The sequence below is a fragment of the Rhipicephalus microplus genome, chromosome 5 (assembly GCF_043290135.1).
Source record: "Rhipicephalus microplus isolate Deutch F79 chromosome 5, USDA_Rmic, whole genome shotgun sequence".
NCBI classification, from domain to species: Eukaryota; Metazoa; Arthropoda; class Arachnida; order Ixodida; family Ixodidae; genus Rhipicephalus; species Rhipicephalus microplus.
The window spans coordinates 178,953,379-178,968,254 of NC_134704.1; the positions used below are offsets into that span (position 1 = coordinate 178,953,379).

General features: G+C 47.3%; 1 protein-coding gene across 4 annotated transcripts in view; it reads left to right on the forward strand.

Moving 5' to 3' along the window:
- The window catches only part of LOC119174088 (hydroxylysine kinase), a 294,965-nt gene extending 286,845 nt beyond the window's left edge, over nt 1-8,120 (forward strand). For all 4 annotated transcript variants that reach the window (XM_075896241.1, XM_037424888.2, XM_075896242.1 and 1 more), the window contains one exon: nt 7,885-8,120. In XM_075896241.1, the coding sequence (XP_075752356.1) occupies nt 7,885-8,070 (186 nt within the window). In that variant the 3' untranslated portion in view covers nt 8,071-8,120. The remainder of the gene's footprint in view (nt 1-7,884) is intronic.
- Nucleotides 8,121-14,876: the final 6,756 nt, after the last annotated feature.

Here is a 14,876-nt window from a genome sequence, read left to right on the forward strand (position 1 = left end):
CTCCAGACTGACTGCTCCACGATACTGAATTCAGATGATGCTGACCTTGCACACAATGCATTTTTAGATATAAGAGAGAACATTTAGGAAACCATGGGTGACGCACGAGCTCTGCCAACAAATGAAAACAAAGGCTCTTTAGAAAGTTTCTTGAAACTTGCAATCTCGATGACCAGACCAAGTTCAAAAAATATCAAAATAGGTTAATTATGAATCTGCGCATCGCACGAGAAGAGTACTTCTCACCTTTCATGAATATGAAAACTTCGTCAAGCGAGCTGCTTTCGGACAAAAAAAGGTGTAACTTGGTCGTGGTAATAACCATAACAGCGTATCCAAACTTACATTAGAAGGAAGAGAGCTAAATAGGGTGGAATCGGCTGACGCATTCAACAATTTTTTGCAAATATGAGTACCTTGGGTAGTCCTACAGATGCATGTCAATATATTAGAATGATGAACGATAAAACTTTATTATGCCACCAGTCACAGTTCAGGAAGTGATCTGAGTAACTACAAATTTAAAGAAGAGCAGCAGTAGAGATATAGATAAAATCCAGATAAAACCTTTGAAATTTGTTGTACACATAATAGCGCCTGTTCTTGCGCAGATATTCAATATCTGCATGACTACATGAGTTTTCTCAGTAAAATGCAAATAGTCAAGGTAACAGTGCTCTACAAAAAGAGGAGTTAGAAAGATATTACCTATTTTTTTCAAAACCTCTTGAGAAACTGATTCATTGTTGGCTTTCACATTTTTTTTTCGAGAACTGCAGTATATTAACCCCCCCAAAGTTTCGGTTCCGGAAGAACAAATCAACAGAATGAGCGTTGCTTCACCGGAAAGAATTTGTTTACAAGAATTTGAAAGCAAGAAATAGTAATTGGCTCATTTGTTGATTTTTCCAAGGATTTTGACTTGCTGAACCATGAGTTCTTGTTAAGCAAGTTAGATATTTATGGTGCTCGTGGTTGTGGGTTAAACTTACTGCGGTCATATCTGTCCTATAAGCGACAAGTTGTCCAAAGAAATGATACAGGATCCCAAATTCTGCCACTGCTCTGTGGTGTTCAACAGGGCAGCATTCTGGGACATTTGCTCTTCAACCTCTACATTATTGACATGGTTGATAGTATTAATATTGCAAATGTTTATCATATATGCCGATGATACAACCATATTTTTTCTCTGCAAACAGCATAGACTATCTCATATCAAATTGTAATGACACCTTAATCAAACTACAACAGTGGTCTTTATTCAGTTTTATGAAGAATAATGAAAATAAAACAAAGGCGGTTCTAATTCAAGTCAAGAATAAGCCAATCCCTCTTCATGCAGACATAAATTTCAATTCCTGCCCAGTTCATATTGTCGACCACTTTAAGTGCCTTGGTGTTGTATTAACCGCGCACATGTCTTGGAAAGTGCATATGAACTCAGTGCTGACAAAATTAGCTCAAATAACTGGAATTGGCTCAAATGCATTCTCTCTCTAATACTTCATACCCTAGTTTACAATTCTGTTTTCTATTCACATCTCAACTACTGTCTACTTATCTGAGGTACGACTTCATTCTTTAATTTGCAGAAAGTGCATGTTATGCAGAAACATTTTTCTATGAAATGTTTAAAACCCTCTATATCATGCAACAACTAAAAGCTTCTTTCATAAAGCTAGTATTATAACAGGTCACAAATTATACTATTATTGGCTAAGTAATAGATATAGATATGAACTAAGACATAACATACATAATTTAGACTCCCTAGCACATTTGCGAATGACCACTACTCTAAAACGAGACACAGAGAGAATTGAAAAGTTGTCACACCCCGTTTAAATACTGCTATAAAGCATTTACGTCATTCTTTATCATCCTTGTTAAACCTTCTTCAGTCAATCGATTTTGATTTGCTTTGTTGCTCCTCAGCTGTACTTATATTTGTGTTTGTATAAGAAAGCTAATTTTATTGACCCTGGAGTTGTATTTTTTGTATGCTTTTTTGCAGGCTATTGTATATTGCTTTTATTTTGCAGTAATCATGTATGTTTTTATGTTTTCATTTTGTGAACTGTGTTTTCTTTTGCTGTTGCCCACATGCCATACATTATTTTGGGCTACAGACTAGTATAGCCGCCTATAGGCAGCTTTTTTCCGTTGTCCTCGATCTGCGAGATTGTAGAAGGTAGAAAAAAAATTTAATTTGAATTTAAATTTAGATGCCTCGATAAGCTCCTCAAGGGTAATGTGTAAACCCAGATGAAGGAGGAGTTTGGGGCTGGTGTTTTCAAGCAAACCAAGCGCTTGCTTGTGAATTCCCCTAAAAAGGCTGTTGCATTCAGACTTTTCGGTGGTGAACGATCGGGGGTACGCCACCGTATAGGTGATGTGACTGAGCACGAATGATTGGAGTAGGCGGATGATGCTAGTCCCTTACATGTTTTTGTGTTAATTGGTGGTGCGCCCGGTGAGGCGCATCGTATTCGACACTGTGGCGTCAATGTTGCAAACTGTGATTGATTAATATGTTGATTGATTTGTGAGGTTTAACGTTCCGAAACCACCATATGATTATGAGAGACACTGTAATGGAGGGTTCCGGAAATTCGGATCACCTGGGGTGTTTTAATGGGCACCCAAATCTTAGCACACGAGCCTACAGCGTTTTCGCCTCCATCTAAAATACAGCCGTCTCACCTAGGATCCGATCCCGCGACTTGCGGGTCAGTAGCCGAGTACCTTAGCCACTAGACAACCACTGTGGGGCAAGAAAATACAGTATTTGCCCCGGGAGAGCATCAAACTCACTACCTTGAGATTCAGACTTGTGAACTGTCTCTCCGTTAGTATACCCTTACTTCATTTATGATCAGACCTAGCACTCGACTTTTATCCAAGGTAGGTATGGCGCGACCGTCGCTTGTAGAAAGTGTTCGTTATATCAGCGTGTGTCCGCATTTGGGGATGTTTGCTTGGTCTACCTCTGAGTGTAGAGCAATATAGCAGTAGCTTAGACTTCTCCGCCGAGCAGAATATCCCAGTTTCTTGCAAATACCGTTTACTGTGTCATTCGCTTCCTGTAATCTTTCTTCACTGGAACCATTACTGCCATCGCACACCTAGAGGATGATGTCGTCGGCATAAATCGTGTGATCAAGTCCTTGGATGGTTTTTAGTTCTGACAGAAGGCCGATGAGGGTGAGGTTAAACAACAATAGAGTGATCAAAGAGCCCTGCAGGGTGCCCACGCTTCCCATGGTTATTTCTAATGATCTGAGTGTACCCACAGTGATCGCGGCCATTCTGCCCGTAAAAAATGCCCTTATATAGCTTTACGTGCAAAGCCTCAAGATTAGGGTGCTTATTTGGTTTCGATTGGTGCTATTTGTGATAATATCAAAAGCCTTCTTGGGTTCTAGACCAAGTATGCCCTTAGTGGAGCGTCCTGTGCTGTCTGTGATGTGATGCTTGAGCTGCAACATCGCATCCTGGGTTGAAAGATATTTGCGGAAGCCAATATTGATGTGTGGTAAAAGGTCATGGTCTTGGACATAATTTGATAGTCTAGCCAAAAAATCGCGTTCCATCAATTTGCCTATGCAAGGTGTCAAGGAGATGAACTTAAGATTGTGAGTATTCACTGGTTTTTCTGGTTTCAGAATCAGAAGCCACGCGTTTTTTCACTGCGGTGGCAAAATTCGAGTGTTTCAGCAGTGATACATTTAATTTGTTATATGCGTGATCGGCTCATCGTCTAAATGTTGGAATATTTTGTTGGTCGGGATGCTTTGAGAACCCGGTGCAGGTTCGGTGTTAAGTTTTTGTAGGGTAGCACGGATATCCGCTTCGGTAAACTCTTCGTCTAGAGTAGTGTTCACCTGGTCCGTATAATCTGTATGCCGCTGGAGAGGAGCCTGACAGATGTATTTGAGCTCTACCTCCCTAAGGAATTCTTCCTCGGTGCCCTTGCACGCATGCATTAGTTTATTGATGGCTTGCCGGTGGCCGGTTTTGTTGTCTTCTAGATCGAGCAGGGATCATAGAAAACGCCACGTTTCACTGAGACTTAGCTGCCTGTCCATCAAATCACAGGTTTTGTCCCAGTGTTGTCCGCCTAGCTGTCTTGCATACATCTCTATCTCCGTGTTGAGGAGTTATATGCGTTTTCTGAAGTTTCTGTTGTGTTTGTGTTTTTCACCTCTTTTGAAGCGATTGCTTTGCCTTCCACATGTGGAGGAGCTGGTTATTGATCTCTTCGAGGTGTTCCACGGGAAAAACAATTTGGGTGGCATTATTACCATCCTGTTAAGGGTGTGCGTGCAGTGCTCTATGCCGCTGATGAGTTGGATTTTCTTCTCACGTAATTTGCGGAACTAGGTCCAGTCTACCAACTTTAGATGTTTTTCCGTAGGTTTACGTCGGTCACCTGTACCTCGATGATGTAGTGGTCACTACCCAGGTCCTCTAGGGTATTTTAGGGCGAAGCTCCTTACGGCGTGGGTAGTGCGGCCTGTGTCGTCGTAGTCGTCGTAGTAGCCAGTTTCATTGCAACACATTTCAATGAAAACGTTGTCACTGTGTATCCACGGAGTGAACATTTATGAGTGGAGCAAAGCGTCCATCAGTTCATGCTCCCGTCCATGCGCCCGTGCGTTCATTTCGGGCGGCGTGGCCTCGTGCTTCTTAACGATGATGAGCTTCCAGACGTCGGTGGATGAGGCACTGATGTTAGCCAATTTCTTGTTGGTCTTACGCACACGCACTAGTATTACCACGAGTACGGCTGCGGAGAGCTTCGCCTCACTCGTAATCATTCAGCTCGTGAATACGCCCCGCCACGGTGGTCTAGTGGCTAGGGTACTCGGCTGCTGACCCGCAGGTCGCGGGTTCGAATCCCGGCTGTGGCGGCTGCATTTCCGATGGAGGCGGAAATGTTGTAGGCCCGTGTACTCAGATTTGGGTGCACGTTAAAGAACCCCAGGTGGTCAAAATTTCCGGAGCCCTCCACTATGGCGTCTCTCATAATCAAATGGTGGTTTTGGGACGTTAAGCCCCACATATCAATCAATCAGCCTCTTGGTTACGCAGTGATTATTTTTCAGGTGGCTTTTTATGTGTTTCTCGTGAATGGTAGATCAGGTGTAGGGTGTACACTGCAACTAGTGCCCGTGCATGTGGTTGTGCTAGGGTGGGTGATGAGGATAAATTCCTCGTGCTGCAAGTCAAACCAAAGTGCACTGCCTTCAGAAAACACACACAAAAATATTCCCAGGCAGTGTGTGGTGCGTAAACTCCCTTTATTAGAAAGGGGTTTCGGCCAGCGATGCTCAGGGCGCATTGAAATAGTGTGAGAAATCTGTACTTCTTTTCTTTTGGGTTGCTGTACATGTTTAGTATAAAAGACCTTCACGTGTCTTGCGTTGCAGAACGAGTTTGAGAAGTATATTATCTATATTGCTGATTTCTTTGTCGTGTGGCGTGAAGGTAAGGTTGTGCCTAACAAAGATGGTCGGCATTTCCGATCGAGCGATAGCCTGCCAACTTAGTGAGGCCGTGCATGTCTCCTGCAATAAAGTAATATCTAGCTTGACTTTTTCCTTAAGAGATTGGTAAAGATTTGCTTGCTTATTTACGTAGCTTCTACAATTCCATCGCCAAGTCGTGTAGACCGGCTTCTAGCCATAATAATATGCGGGGGTAGAAATGTCTCCGTCGGTCTCACACTGAAGACCGACGAGAAAGTTTGCTCCACACTCGCGATAGGGTCTAGTCCGCTAGGTCGCAGGGGAGTAATTCTAGCCTCAACAGCGACGAGTCACTGTCGTAGGAGTTTGTTTTGTTGAATTTTACTATTTTGTTTATGCGGTCAGTAAGAGCCAAGATCAGTTGGGATGAGTTGCTCATCTATTCATTTATTTCTTTGATTCCTTCCTGAATTTTCTTCGGGACTTCTGTCTCGGGCGTCACGTGAGTGGGTTTGTTTTCGTTGGTTTCGATTTCTGCTTTAAGTTTAGGAGACAGTAGTGTGGTACCTTCCTCCATTTATCAGTGGCTGTAACAGCTAAAAGTGGTGGTGCTACTGGAGGAGCATGTTCCGTTCGTTTATAACTGTGTAAATCATTGTTGATATTCCTGTTTTCCTCTCCTAAAGAAGTCAGTTTCTGGTTGCATTGAGCGCTGCGCTATTTACGCCTCGAACTTATCAAGTTTTTTTTTTTGTGAAGCGGCCTCTTCAGACGCCGAGCGCGCCCCTTGATGACGTCTGCCCAGCCCACATTAAAGGGCGCGCCACGTCTAGGTGTACAACTCGGAGATCTTGACCGGGACCGACAGTGGGGCTGAAAGCGAGACCTCGACCAGGCTTTCTTTCCGGGTTTCCGGGTAGGAGCAGGATCCCGCTGCTCGAGGCTCTCCTCGACGGGCGTTGGCTTTCTTGGGTAGTCTTTACATTGCGGTTTTTGTCGGTCCCATCGCCGGCGTTTCACCAGGTACGGTGTCATGTAGCGTGCCGTGCGTGCCTTCTCTGCCATCTGGTGGTCGCCGCCGCATAGTTTCCGAGTGGGCTTGCATAGGTGATCTTGCGGGGCTTGGCCGTACTACAGCCATGGCACATGCGGACTTTCGGGTTTGGGCATACGCCTATGCGGTTCCCCGAGCGACCACAATGATAACACGTTTCTATGTGTTTGCGGTATAGAGAGCACCACAGCAGTGCTCCACCATTGTGGTAGAGCACTGTTGCAAGACCAGCGAACGATAAGATCACCGTCGTTGTGTTCCTGAGGCGTTTTGCAGCGATGAATGTGGTGTTCTTTGAAGTAATCACATTAGCCGTAATATTTTGCGGTATGTTCCAAGGGAATATCTCGTATCACTCTTTTGGACCACAGTCTGGTGCTGCTTAGTATGCGCTGGTATCGTAAGTCTTGCTGCGGACCACAATGCGAGAGATTTTCTGGTATCGATCAGCACGCCCATCGATGGGTGTGCTCACAACGATGATGTTTTGCTGGAAATCGCGGCATATTGTGTCCTCATCTTGAGCTTCTCTCAAAATTTTCGGCGACGTGGCACACGCTAGCCACCAGTCGGATGGCTCCGTGGTCGACGACTAGAAAACCGCCTCTAGATCGGATGATAATCTTGTAATTGTATTGGGGTAGTGGAGGCATTCGGCTTAATATTTTTATTTGATCTTCTTGCTCGCTCTGTGTCTCGCTTTTATTCACTCGTTGAGAATCCGCACCGGCAACTTCATTGATCCTGTGGGGCTCAATCCTGTACGTTCCTCAAATTCTTGACGAGAAATCAGCTCTTCGTCCACAGAAACATGTGCCCATTGAGACGAGATCCGCGAGAATGAAACTTGATGTGCGGGTCACCCTTGTTGCATGACTGGGGACGTTGGGCACGCTACGCAAACAAAGCATGAATTCTGTGAAGTATGAATTCCGTTGGCGAACCCGGGCGGCTGCGGGCATCGTGCCAATGCACGGATGGCAGAACAGATGCACGCGAGCATGAGACATTGAAGGCTTTCGCTTTAATGTTATATCTTCCATCATCCTATCTCTTCAATCCTTTTAAGATTACCTTGACTCTAGGTTGCTAGATTACATTAGTTAGTAGGATTTCACTCTATTTCACTCTAGCTCGGACAAATAAATTCTGCAACCAAGCGACAGCATGGACGTGGGTGGCTAGCGACACATCTTTCAGACAAGGAGAACCTTTCAGTGTTAATTTAAGCTGATCGTAATTTGCGGGCTTGGACAGAGCTATGTCTGAACAAAAAGACCTTTGAATTATCACTTCATGACCTAATTTTCATATGTGGTCATGTGATCTACATTTCACCTTGCTTTTTTTACGCAGACGCTGGTGGCTGCCAGGCTGTGCCAGTCCGTGGTGAAAGGATTGGAGGCATTTCAAAAGAATCCCGATAACAAGTACGTGTTGGACACACAAGAAAGCGGATGGCGTTGCCTGCGCAGGCTTTGGGACACTCCGGATGAGCAGCTGCTGGCCACGTGGAGCCGTGTCATTGACGGACCCCATTGAACGACAATCACAGTGCTTTGTCGACATCCAATAAAATCAGCTCTGGCATACGCAATGTGTGAGAAGTCATTGCTGTGGTAGCCCTGACTTATTCAGTCTAAAAGAGTCAGTTGTTTTCGTTAACGGCTATCACATGTTTTAGCACTGACCTCCTCGTTGTTTTTTTACGGAGTGATCTCATCACATATAATGCCTGATCGATTATTATCACATCATTGCTCAGTCTACATATTGTGAGTGCGACAAGCGAATGACTCTTCATTCTCTTTAGATATCATCATCACCTGTACATCTTCATCTTCTGTAAATATCATCACCAGTGTGATTTAGTTCGAGCCTGGCTGAGTAAACCGGTTCCTCACAAGTGGTGGACGGTGCTTTTTGTTCCCTCAAGTCCTCTCACCCGTTCTCGATGGAGCTCTGCTCGAGTCGTCGCATACAACCCCCAGCCATGGCGGCCCAAGAAAACCCTGGCCCATCCAACGTCGCCGTCCTACTGCAGCCACCGCCACCCGCTCCACCCAACAACATTCGCCTGCATGATCCACCGGTGTTTTCCGGTCTCCGAGGCGAAGATGTCGAAGACTGGATCAAGAACTACGACCTCGTCAGCGATTTTAACAGGTGGGACAATCCACAGAAGTTGCGCAGCGTCCCATTTTACCTGTCCGATGTGAAAACTTGGTTCTGGAACCACCACCCGGATCTTCCCGACTGGGACACTTTCGAGCAGCAAATTCGTCAAATATTTGGTGCCCCTACAGTTCGCACAGAGGCAGCAAAGAACAAGCTCGCTGAACACACTCTGCTGCCGAGTGAATCTTACACCTCTTACATTGATGATGTCCTTGCACTATGCAAGCGCGCGTTAACACCAGCATGTCCGAGAACGACCAAATATGCCACATTATTAAAGGCATTGACACTGTCACCTTTCACGCCCTCGCCACGCAAAATCCTGCCACCACCCAGGACGTGAGAACCATCTGTCAGCGACTTGACGACCTTCACTCTCTTCGCCTCTGCTACGATGCCGCCGACATTCGTTTGCCTGCACCCCTCGACTTGCGTGCGCTTATTCGCGACATCGTTCGTGAAGGGCTTCACGGGTGCTGCTCTTCCTGCGCTGCGGAAGTTACTCTCCCTTCTTAAAAAGATAGCTTGCGAGACCTGATTAAACAAGAGATCGCGTCCGCATCGCGTCCGACGTGTTGCAACGGTCCCTGCGTGCGCCAGACGCGCACGTACGCCGAAGTTGCCGCGCTTTCTGCCGCACCCACCGTTTCCGTGCCTACACCAGCAGACCATACGTATGTGGCTTCGTTGTCACCGCCAGTGCGTGCACCGTCTTACTACGCACCTCAGCGCCCACCTCGACCAATCTGTTACTACTGCGGCTATCGAGGACATATCGCTCGGTTTTGTCGAAGGCGCCAACAAGACGAGCAACGTGACTACGCACCTGAAGAACATCGAAGCTTCCGTCCAATCATGAACTACCTACGACCACCATCCCGATCGTCCTATTACCCTTCACCGTCTCCTACCTACCATACTGACATGCCTGAGCATTCCCGTATGTCTCGCCGCAGGTCGCCTTTGCCAGGTTGCCATTCAGTGTCGTCTCTGCAGCCCGCCTCTCATTCCACGAACGCCCACTTGGAAAACTCCCCAATGCAGTTTTAGGAGGGGAAACTGCATCCACCGTACAGCTAACAATTCCTCCAGAGCGGCCATCGAATTTAATAGTAGTGTTTGTAGAAGGTGTACGCATTGAGGCTCTTGTAGACACTGGCGCTGCCGTTTCGATTATTCGTGCTGATTTATTTTCCCGCCTTCGAAAAGTCACCACACCTTATGGCGGCCCACCTCTGCGTGCTGTGACCAACGCTCTCATTCATCCACTTGCACAGTGTACCGTTCGTGTCTGCATCGAAGGCATTCGTCATCACATCGTGTTCGCGGTATTTCGTCAGTGCTCTCACGCTCTCATTCTTGGGTGGGATTTCTCGTCTTCTGCGTCCGCTTTCATATCTTGTCATCAGCGCCTCCTGCATCTAAATGCCACTGACTCTTCTCCGCCTGCACATAATGGACGCATCCACCTTGTCACCACGTCAGATTATGTACTTCGGGGATACATCGAAGAAATTATAAGTGTTATTTGCACCGACATTGTGGATGGTGACGTACTAATTCTCTCTTATGGCCATACCCTACGTAGGGGCATTGTGATCACACCAGGGCTTATTCGCTTCTTCGATAGGTCTACCTACCTAACCGCCATAAATCAAACACCCGAGTGTGTACTGCTCCCCTGTGGCTCAACAGTATCTTGCGCGGTCGACTGTAAGCCTGTTGCGATTGTTACTCTTCCGAACAGCAACCACAACGATGTCCCAAAGTCACAATCACTGCCACTCAATGCCTCTTCCCCACCTGTGTCAGCAACCATAAGCGTTGACTTAACACCTGATCAAACTGAAGATTTTCTCGCCCTGTTGAATGGACACCGTTCTCTAATTGACATGAACTCGCCCGCCCTCAGAAAAACTACCACCGCAACTCACAGCATCCAGACTGACGACTCTCGTATTGTACATCGGCGTCCATAACGCGTGTCTCAGGCAGAACGCAATATCATCGAGGAAAACGTCGCAGACATGCTACGACGCAACATCATACGTCCATCCTTGACTACCTGGCCATCCCCAGTTGTTCTCGTTCAAAAGAAAGATGGGACAGTGCGTTTCTGCGTCGACTACCTTGCGATAAACAAAATAACGTGCAATGATGTTTATCCTCTCCCCTCGTATAGACGATTCACTGGATTCATTACAGGGCGCAGAGTATTTTTCTAGCCTCGACCTTAGGTCAGGAACTGGCAGATACCAATGTTGGAGTCTGATAAAGAGATGACCGCCTTTTCAATGACAGATGGGTTGTACGAGTTTAATGCGATGCCTTTTGGACTCTGTAAGGCGCCCGCCACCTTCGAACGCATGAAAGACGGCGTATTGCGTGGTTTGAAATGGAAAACGTGTATGTGCTATCTCTCTGACATAGTAGTGTTTTCATCCACGTTTTCGCAGCATCTACAACGTCTTGACAAAGTCCTCAAATGTCTTGCAAAAGCCAGTCTACAGCTTGACACCAAGAAATGTACCTTTGCTAGCAAGACAATGAAGGTTCTCGGCCACCTCGTCAGCAAAGAGGGAGTTTGGCCGGACCCTTAGAAGCTTGCCGCCGTCCTCTATTTTCCTCGCCCACTACGTCAAAAGAACCTGCGCAGGTTTCTTGGGTTATCTTCTTACTTCTGGCGCTTCATACGTGGCTTCGCGGAACTTGCGTCTCCGCTCCATCAACTCCTCGCAAGGAACGTCCCCTTCATTTGGCCCGAAGACTGTGAATGTGCTTTAACGGCATTGAAGCAAGCCCTCACGTCGGATCCGGTACTAAGCCACTTCGATTCCGCCACACCGACTATCCTTCACACCGACGCAAGTAGTCATGGTCTTGGTGCGGTACTCTTGCAGCGTGACAAAAACTCACGCGAACGCGTCGTTGCTTACGCAAGTCGTGCTCTTACCGCTCCAGAAAAGAACTATACTATCACCGAGCAGGAGTGCCTTGCTGTTTTCTGGGCAGTGCAAAGATTCCGGCCATTTCTTCACGGCCGTCATATTATCGTCGTTACCGACCATAACGCCCTATGCTGGCTTTCATCGCTGAAAAACTTATCGGGTCACCTCGGTCGCTGGGTGCTTCGTTTGCAGGAGTATGATTTCGGCGTCGCCTACAGATCTGGAAAGAAGCATCAAGATGCTGATGCTTTATCGTGCTGTCCTCTGCCCAGCGGAAGCCACTCACCATCGATACTCCAAAACGACAGCATCTCTCCAATCGCAGCACTAAGTTCATCAACCTGCCACCCTATCCGTCCTTGTTTCACAACGTGTCCACCCACACTGCCGCATCATTGTTGACTGCACGACCGGCTCTACTACTCCTCCAAACGCCAGACTCCGTCGACAACTTAAACAATTTAAGCTTGTCGGTGGTGCTTTATACCGCTACATTTACCACGTCGAAGGCAACAAGTGGGTACCCGTCATCCCACGTTCTCTGCAACGTGAAGTTTTGGAAACCTTTCATGATAATCCAAGTGCCGCTCATCTAGGCTATCACAAGACTTACGACAAAATACGAAGCCGTTGTTTTTGGCCTGGCCTCTCTTCAGCCGTCGCTCATGAGTTCCATTGCCAACGGCGAAAACGACCGACAACTGCTCCGGCTGGCTTAATGCAACCTCTTTTTTGTCCCGCCTCGCCTTTTCAAGTCGTTGGAATTGACTTGTATGGCTCTCTTCCTGTATCATCCAATGGAATCACTGAATTGTCACGGCTGTCGACCACCTTACCTGCCACGCAGAAGCAGCTTCTATACCATCTGGGACTGCCACTGAAGTTGCCGATTTCTTTCTTCGCCACATCTTTTTGTGCCATGGAGCTCCACGCATTCTCCTGAGTGATCGTGGCAAAGTCTTTCTCTCTTCCATTTTCGAGCAAGTTTTGCGTGCCTCGAACACTGTTCACAAGACCACTTCTAGCTAACACCCGCAGACCAACGGATTGACTAAACTGTTTCACCGGACCCTATCGGATATTATCGCCATGTACATTCACCCCAACCACACGAACTGGGATGCGATTCTAGCCTTCGTGACATTTGCCTAAAATACGGCTGCTCAACGCACTAGCGGCTTTTCTCCATTTGTTCTCGTTCATGGTCGCTCACCGAGTTTCGCTCTGGATGTCTCTTTCCTTTTGGCCCCTGCACCCTCGACGGCTCCTTTCTCTGAAGAATTTTTATCTCGTCTCACACACTGCCGTCACCAGGCCCGTGTTAACACCGGCCTCTCTCAAGACACTCGAAAATCTCCCTAAGACTCGTCTCGCCGTGTTGTGAGTTTTTCGCCTGATGACGAAGTTCTTCTGTCCCCGGCTTATGCGACAAATTCATCAGTCGCTTCATTGGGCCGTACATGGTGGCTGAACAGACATCTCCTGTCAATTACCACGTTTCTCCTCTTAGCGCTAATCCTGATCATCGTTGCCGAGCAACAGAGATAGTGCACGTATCTCGTTTAAAGCCTTATGCGTGACGCATTTAATAATACTGTCAAGCCACCACGCGGCCGCTTTCACTGCGCGGGGGAATTAGTGTGAGCGCGACAAGCGAATGACTCTTCATTCTCTTTAAATATCATCATCACTTGTGCATCTTCATCATCTGTAAATATCATCACCAGTGTTATTTAGCTCGAGCCTGGCTGAATAAACTGGTTTCTCACAAGATATACGTATATATATTGCCACATGGTTTGCTTGGGTGAGATCGATGAGTGAAAAGGGACAAAGACGATCTATCTGAGCTGCTGCATGGCTAGTCGACTCAACTAGCCCATTGTATCATGTTTGTCGTGAGAAACGTGACAAGACTGGTGGAGTTGCTGGGGACAACATCTCACGATCGACCCGATGCCCAAGACCCCACCCACCAGCCGGAACACAAGCCCTGCACCCGTGGAAACTCCTGTTCAAAGAGTAAGCCGCCGCCAACGAGGCCTACTGCCTGAAACATCAACCACTGATGCAGCGATTATGACTTCGACACAAGATCCCGTGCGAGCTCCGATACCTTCCATGCTGATCTACTTCAGCGTCCAGAACCCGCTCATGCCTAGCGCCTTTCACGGAGAGCTGCATGAAGATCTTGATGACTGGCTGAGTGAGTTTGAACGTGTCACAGCAATCAATTACTGTGATGATGCCGCGAAGCTCCGGAACGTGTACACTTGCCTAAAGGACAGTGCCAAGACGTAGTTTTTGAACAGGGATGATGTTCTGACATCTTGGCGCGAGTTGCAGCGTCGCCTTCTGGAGACCTACAGGAGTCCCGACTGCCGCGAACAGGCAAAGCGTGCACTACAATCACGCATTCAGATGCTAAACGAGACCGTCTCGATGTACGTCGAGGACATGAAACGGCTTTTGAAGCGAGCGGATCCTGCTATGGCAGAAGAAAAAAAGTTGCGCTATCTCATACGTGGTGTGAAGGAACAACTTTTTGCTGGTTTGGTGCGTAGTCCTCCCAAGAGTGTCGCCGAGTTCCTTACTAAAGCAGCAACAATAGAGCGAATACTGCACCAACGGTCTGCCCTGTTTGACCGTCAATTGAATGCTGCCTCAACTCCCGAAATTTTCGCCACCCCTGGGAGCAAGACCTCCGAATTGATTCGTTAGGTCATCCGCTCTGTTGTCCGGGAAGAAATAGAAAAGCTGTACAGGACAAGGCAAATCGATGTCGGTTCTATCACCAGTGTCATCCGTGACAAGGTCCAGCAGGTGCTGCACGCCCATCGTTTTCCGCCGATGTCGGTTGATCTGGAAACGGATCCTGTGTCTACTGACAGTCACCGTCGTACGTACTCGGAAGCCTTGCGATCTGCCACTCCTCTTTCTGGTCAAGGAGTCCCGACTCAGACAGTGCCACACGTCCCAATCTAGCCAGTGCCGCACGTCCCGATCCAAACAGTGCCGCACGTCCTGATCCATACAATGCCATACGTCCCGATCCAGATGATGATGCCGTCAGTAGTGATTCAGTCAGCGCATACTGGTTCGGACATCGATGGTCGCCGTGCACCGACGCGCAAGTTTTATCTCTGGCGTACGCCGGACAGACGACCTCTCTGCTATTATTGCGGTGAGGCTGGTCACATTTACCGCGAATGCCCAAGCTGG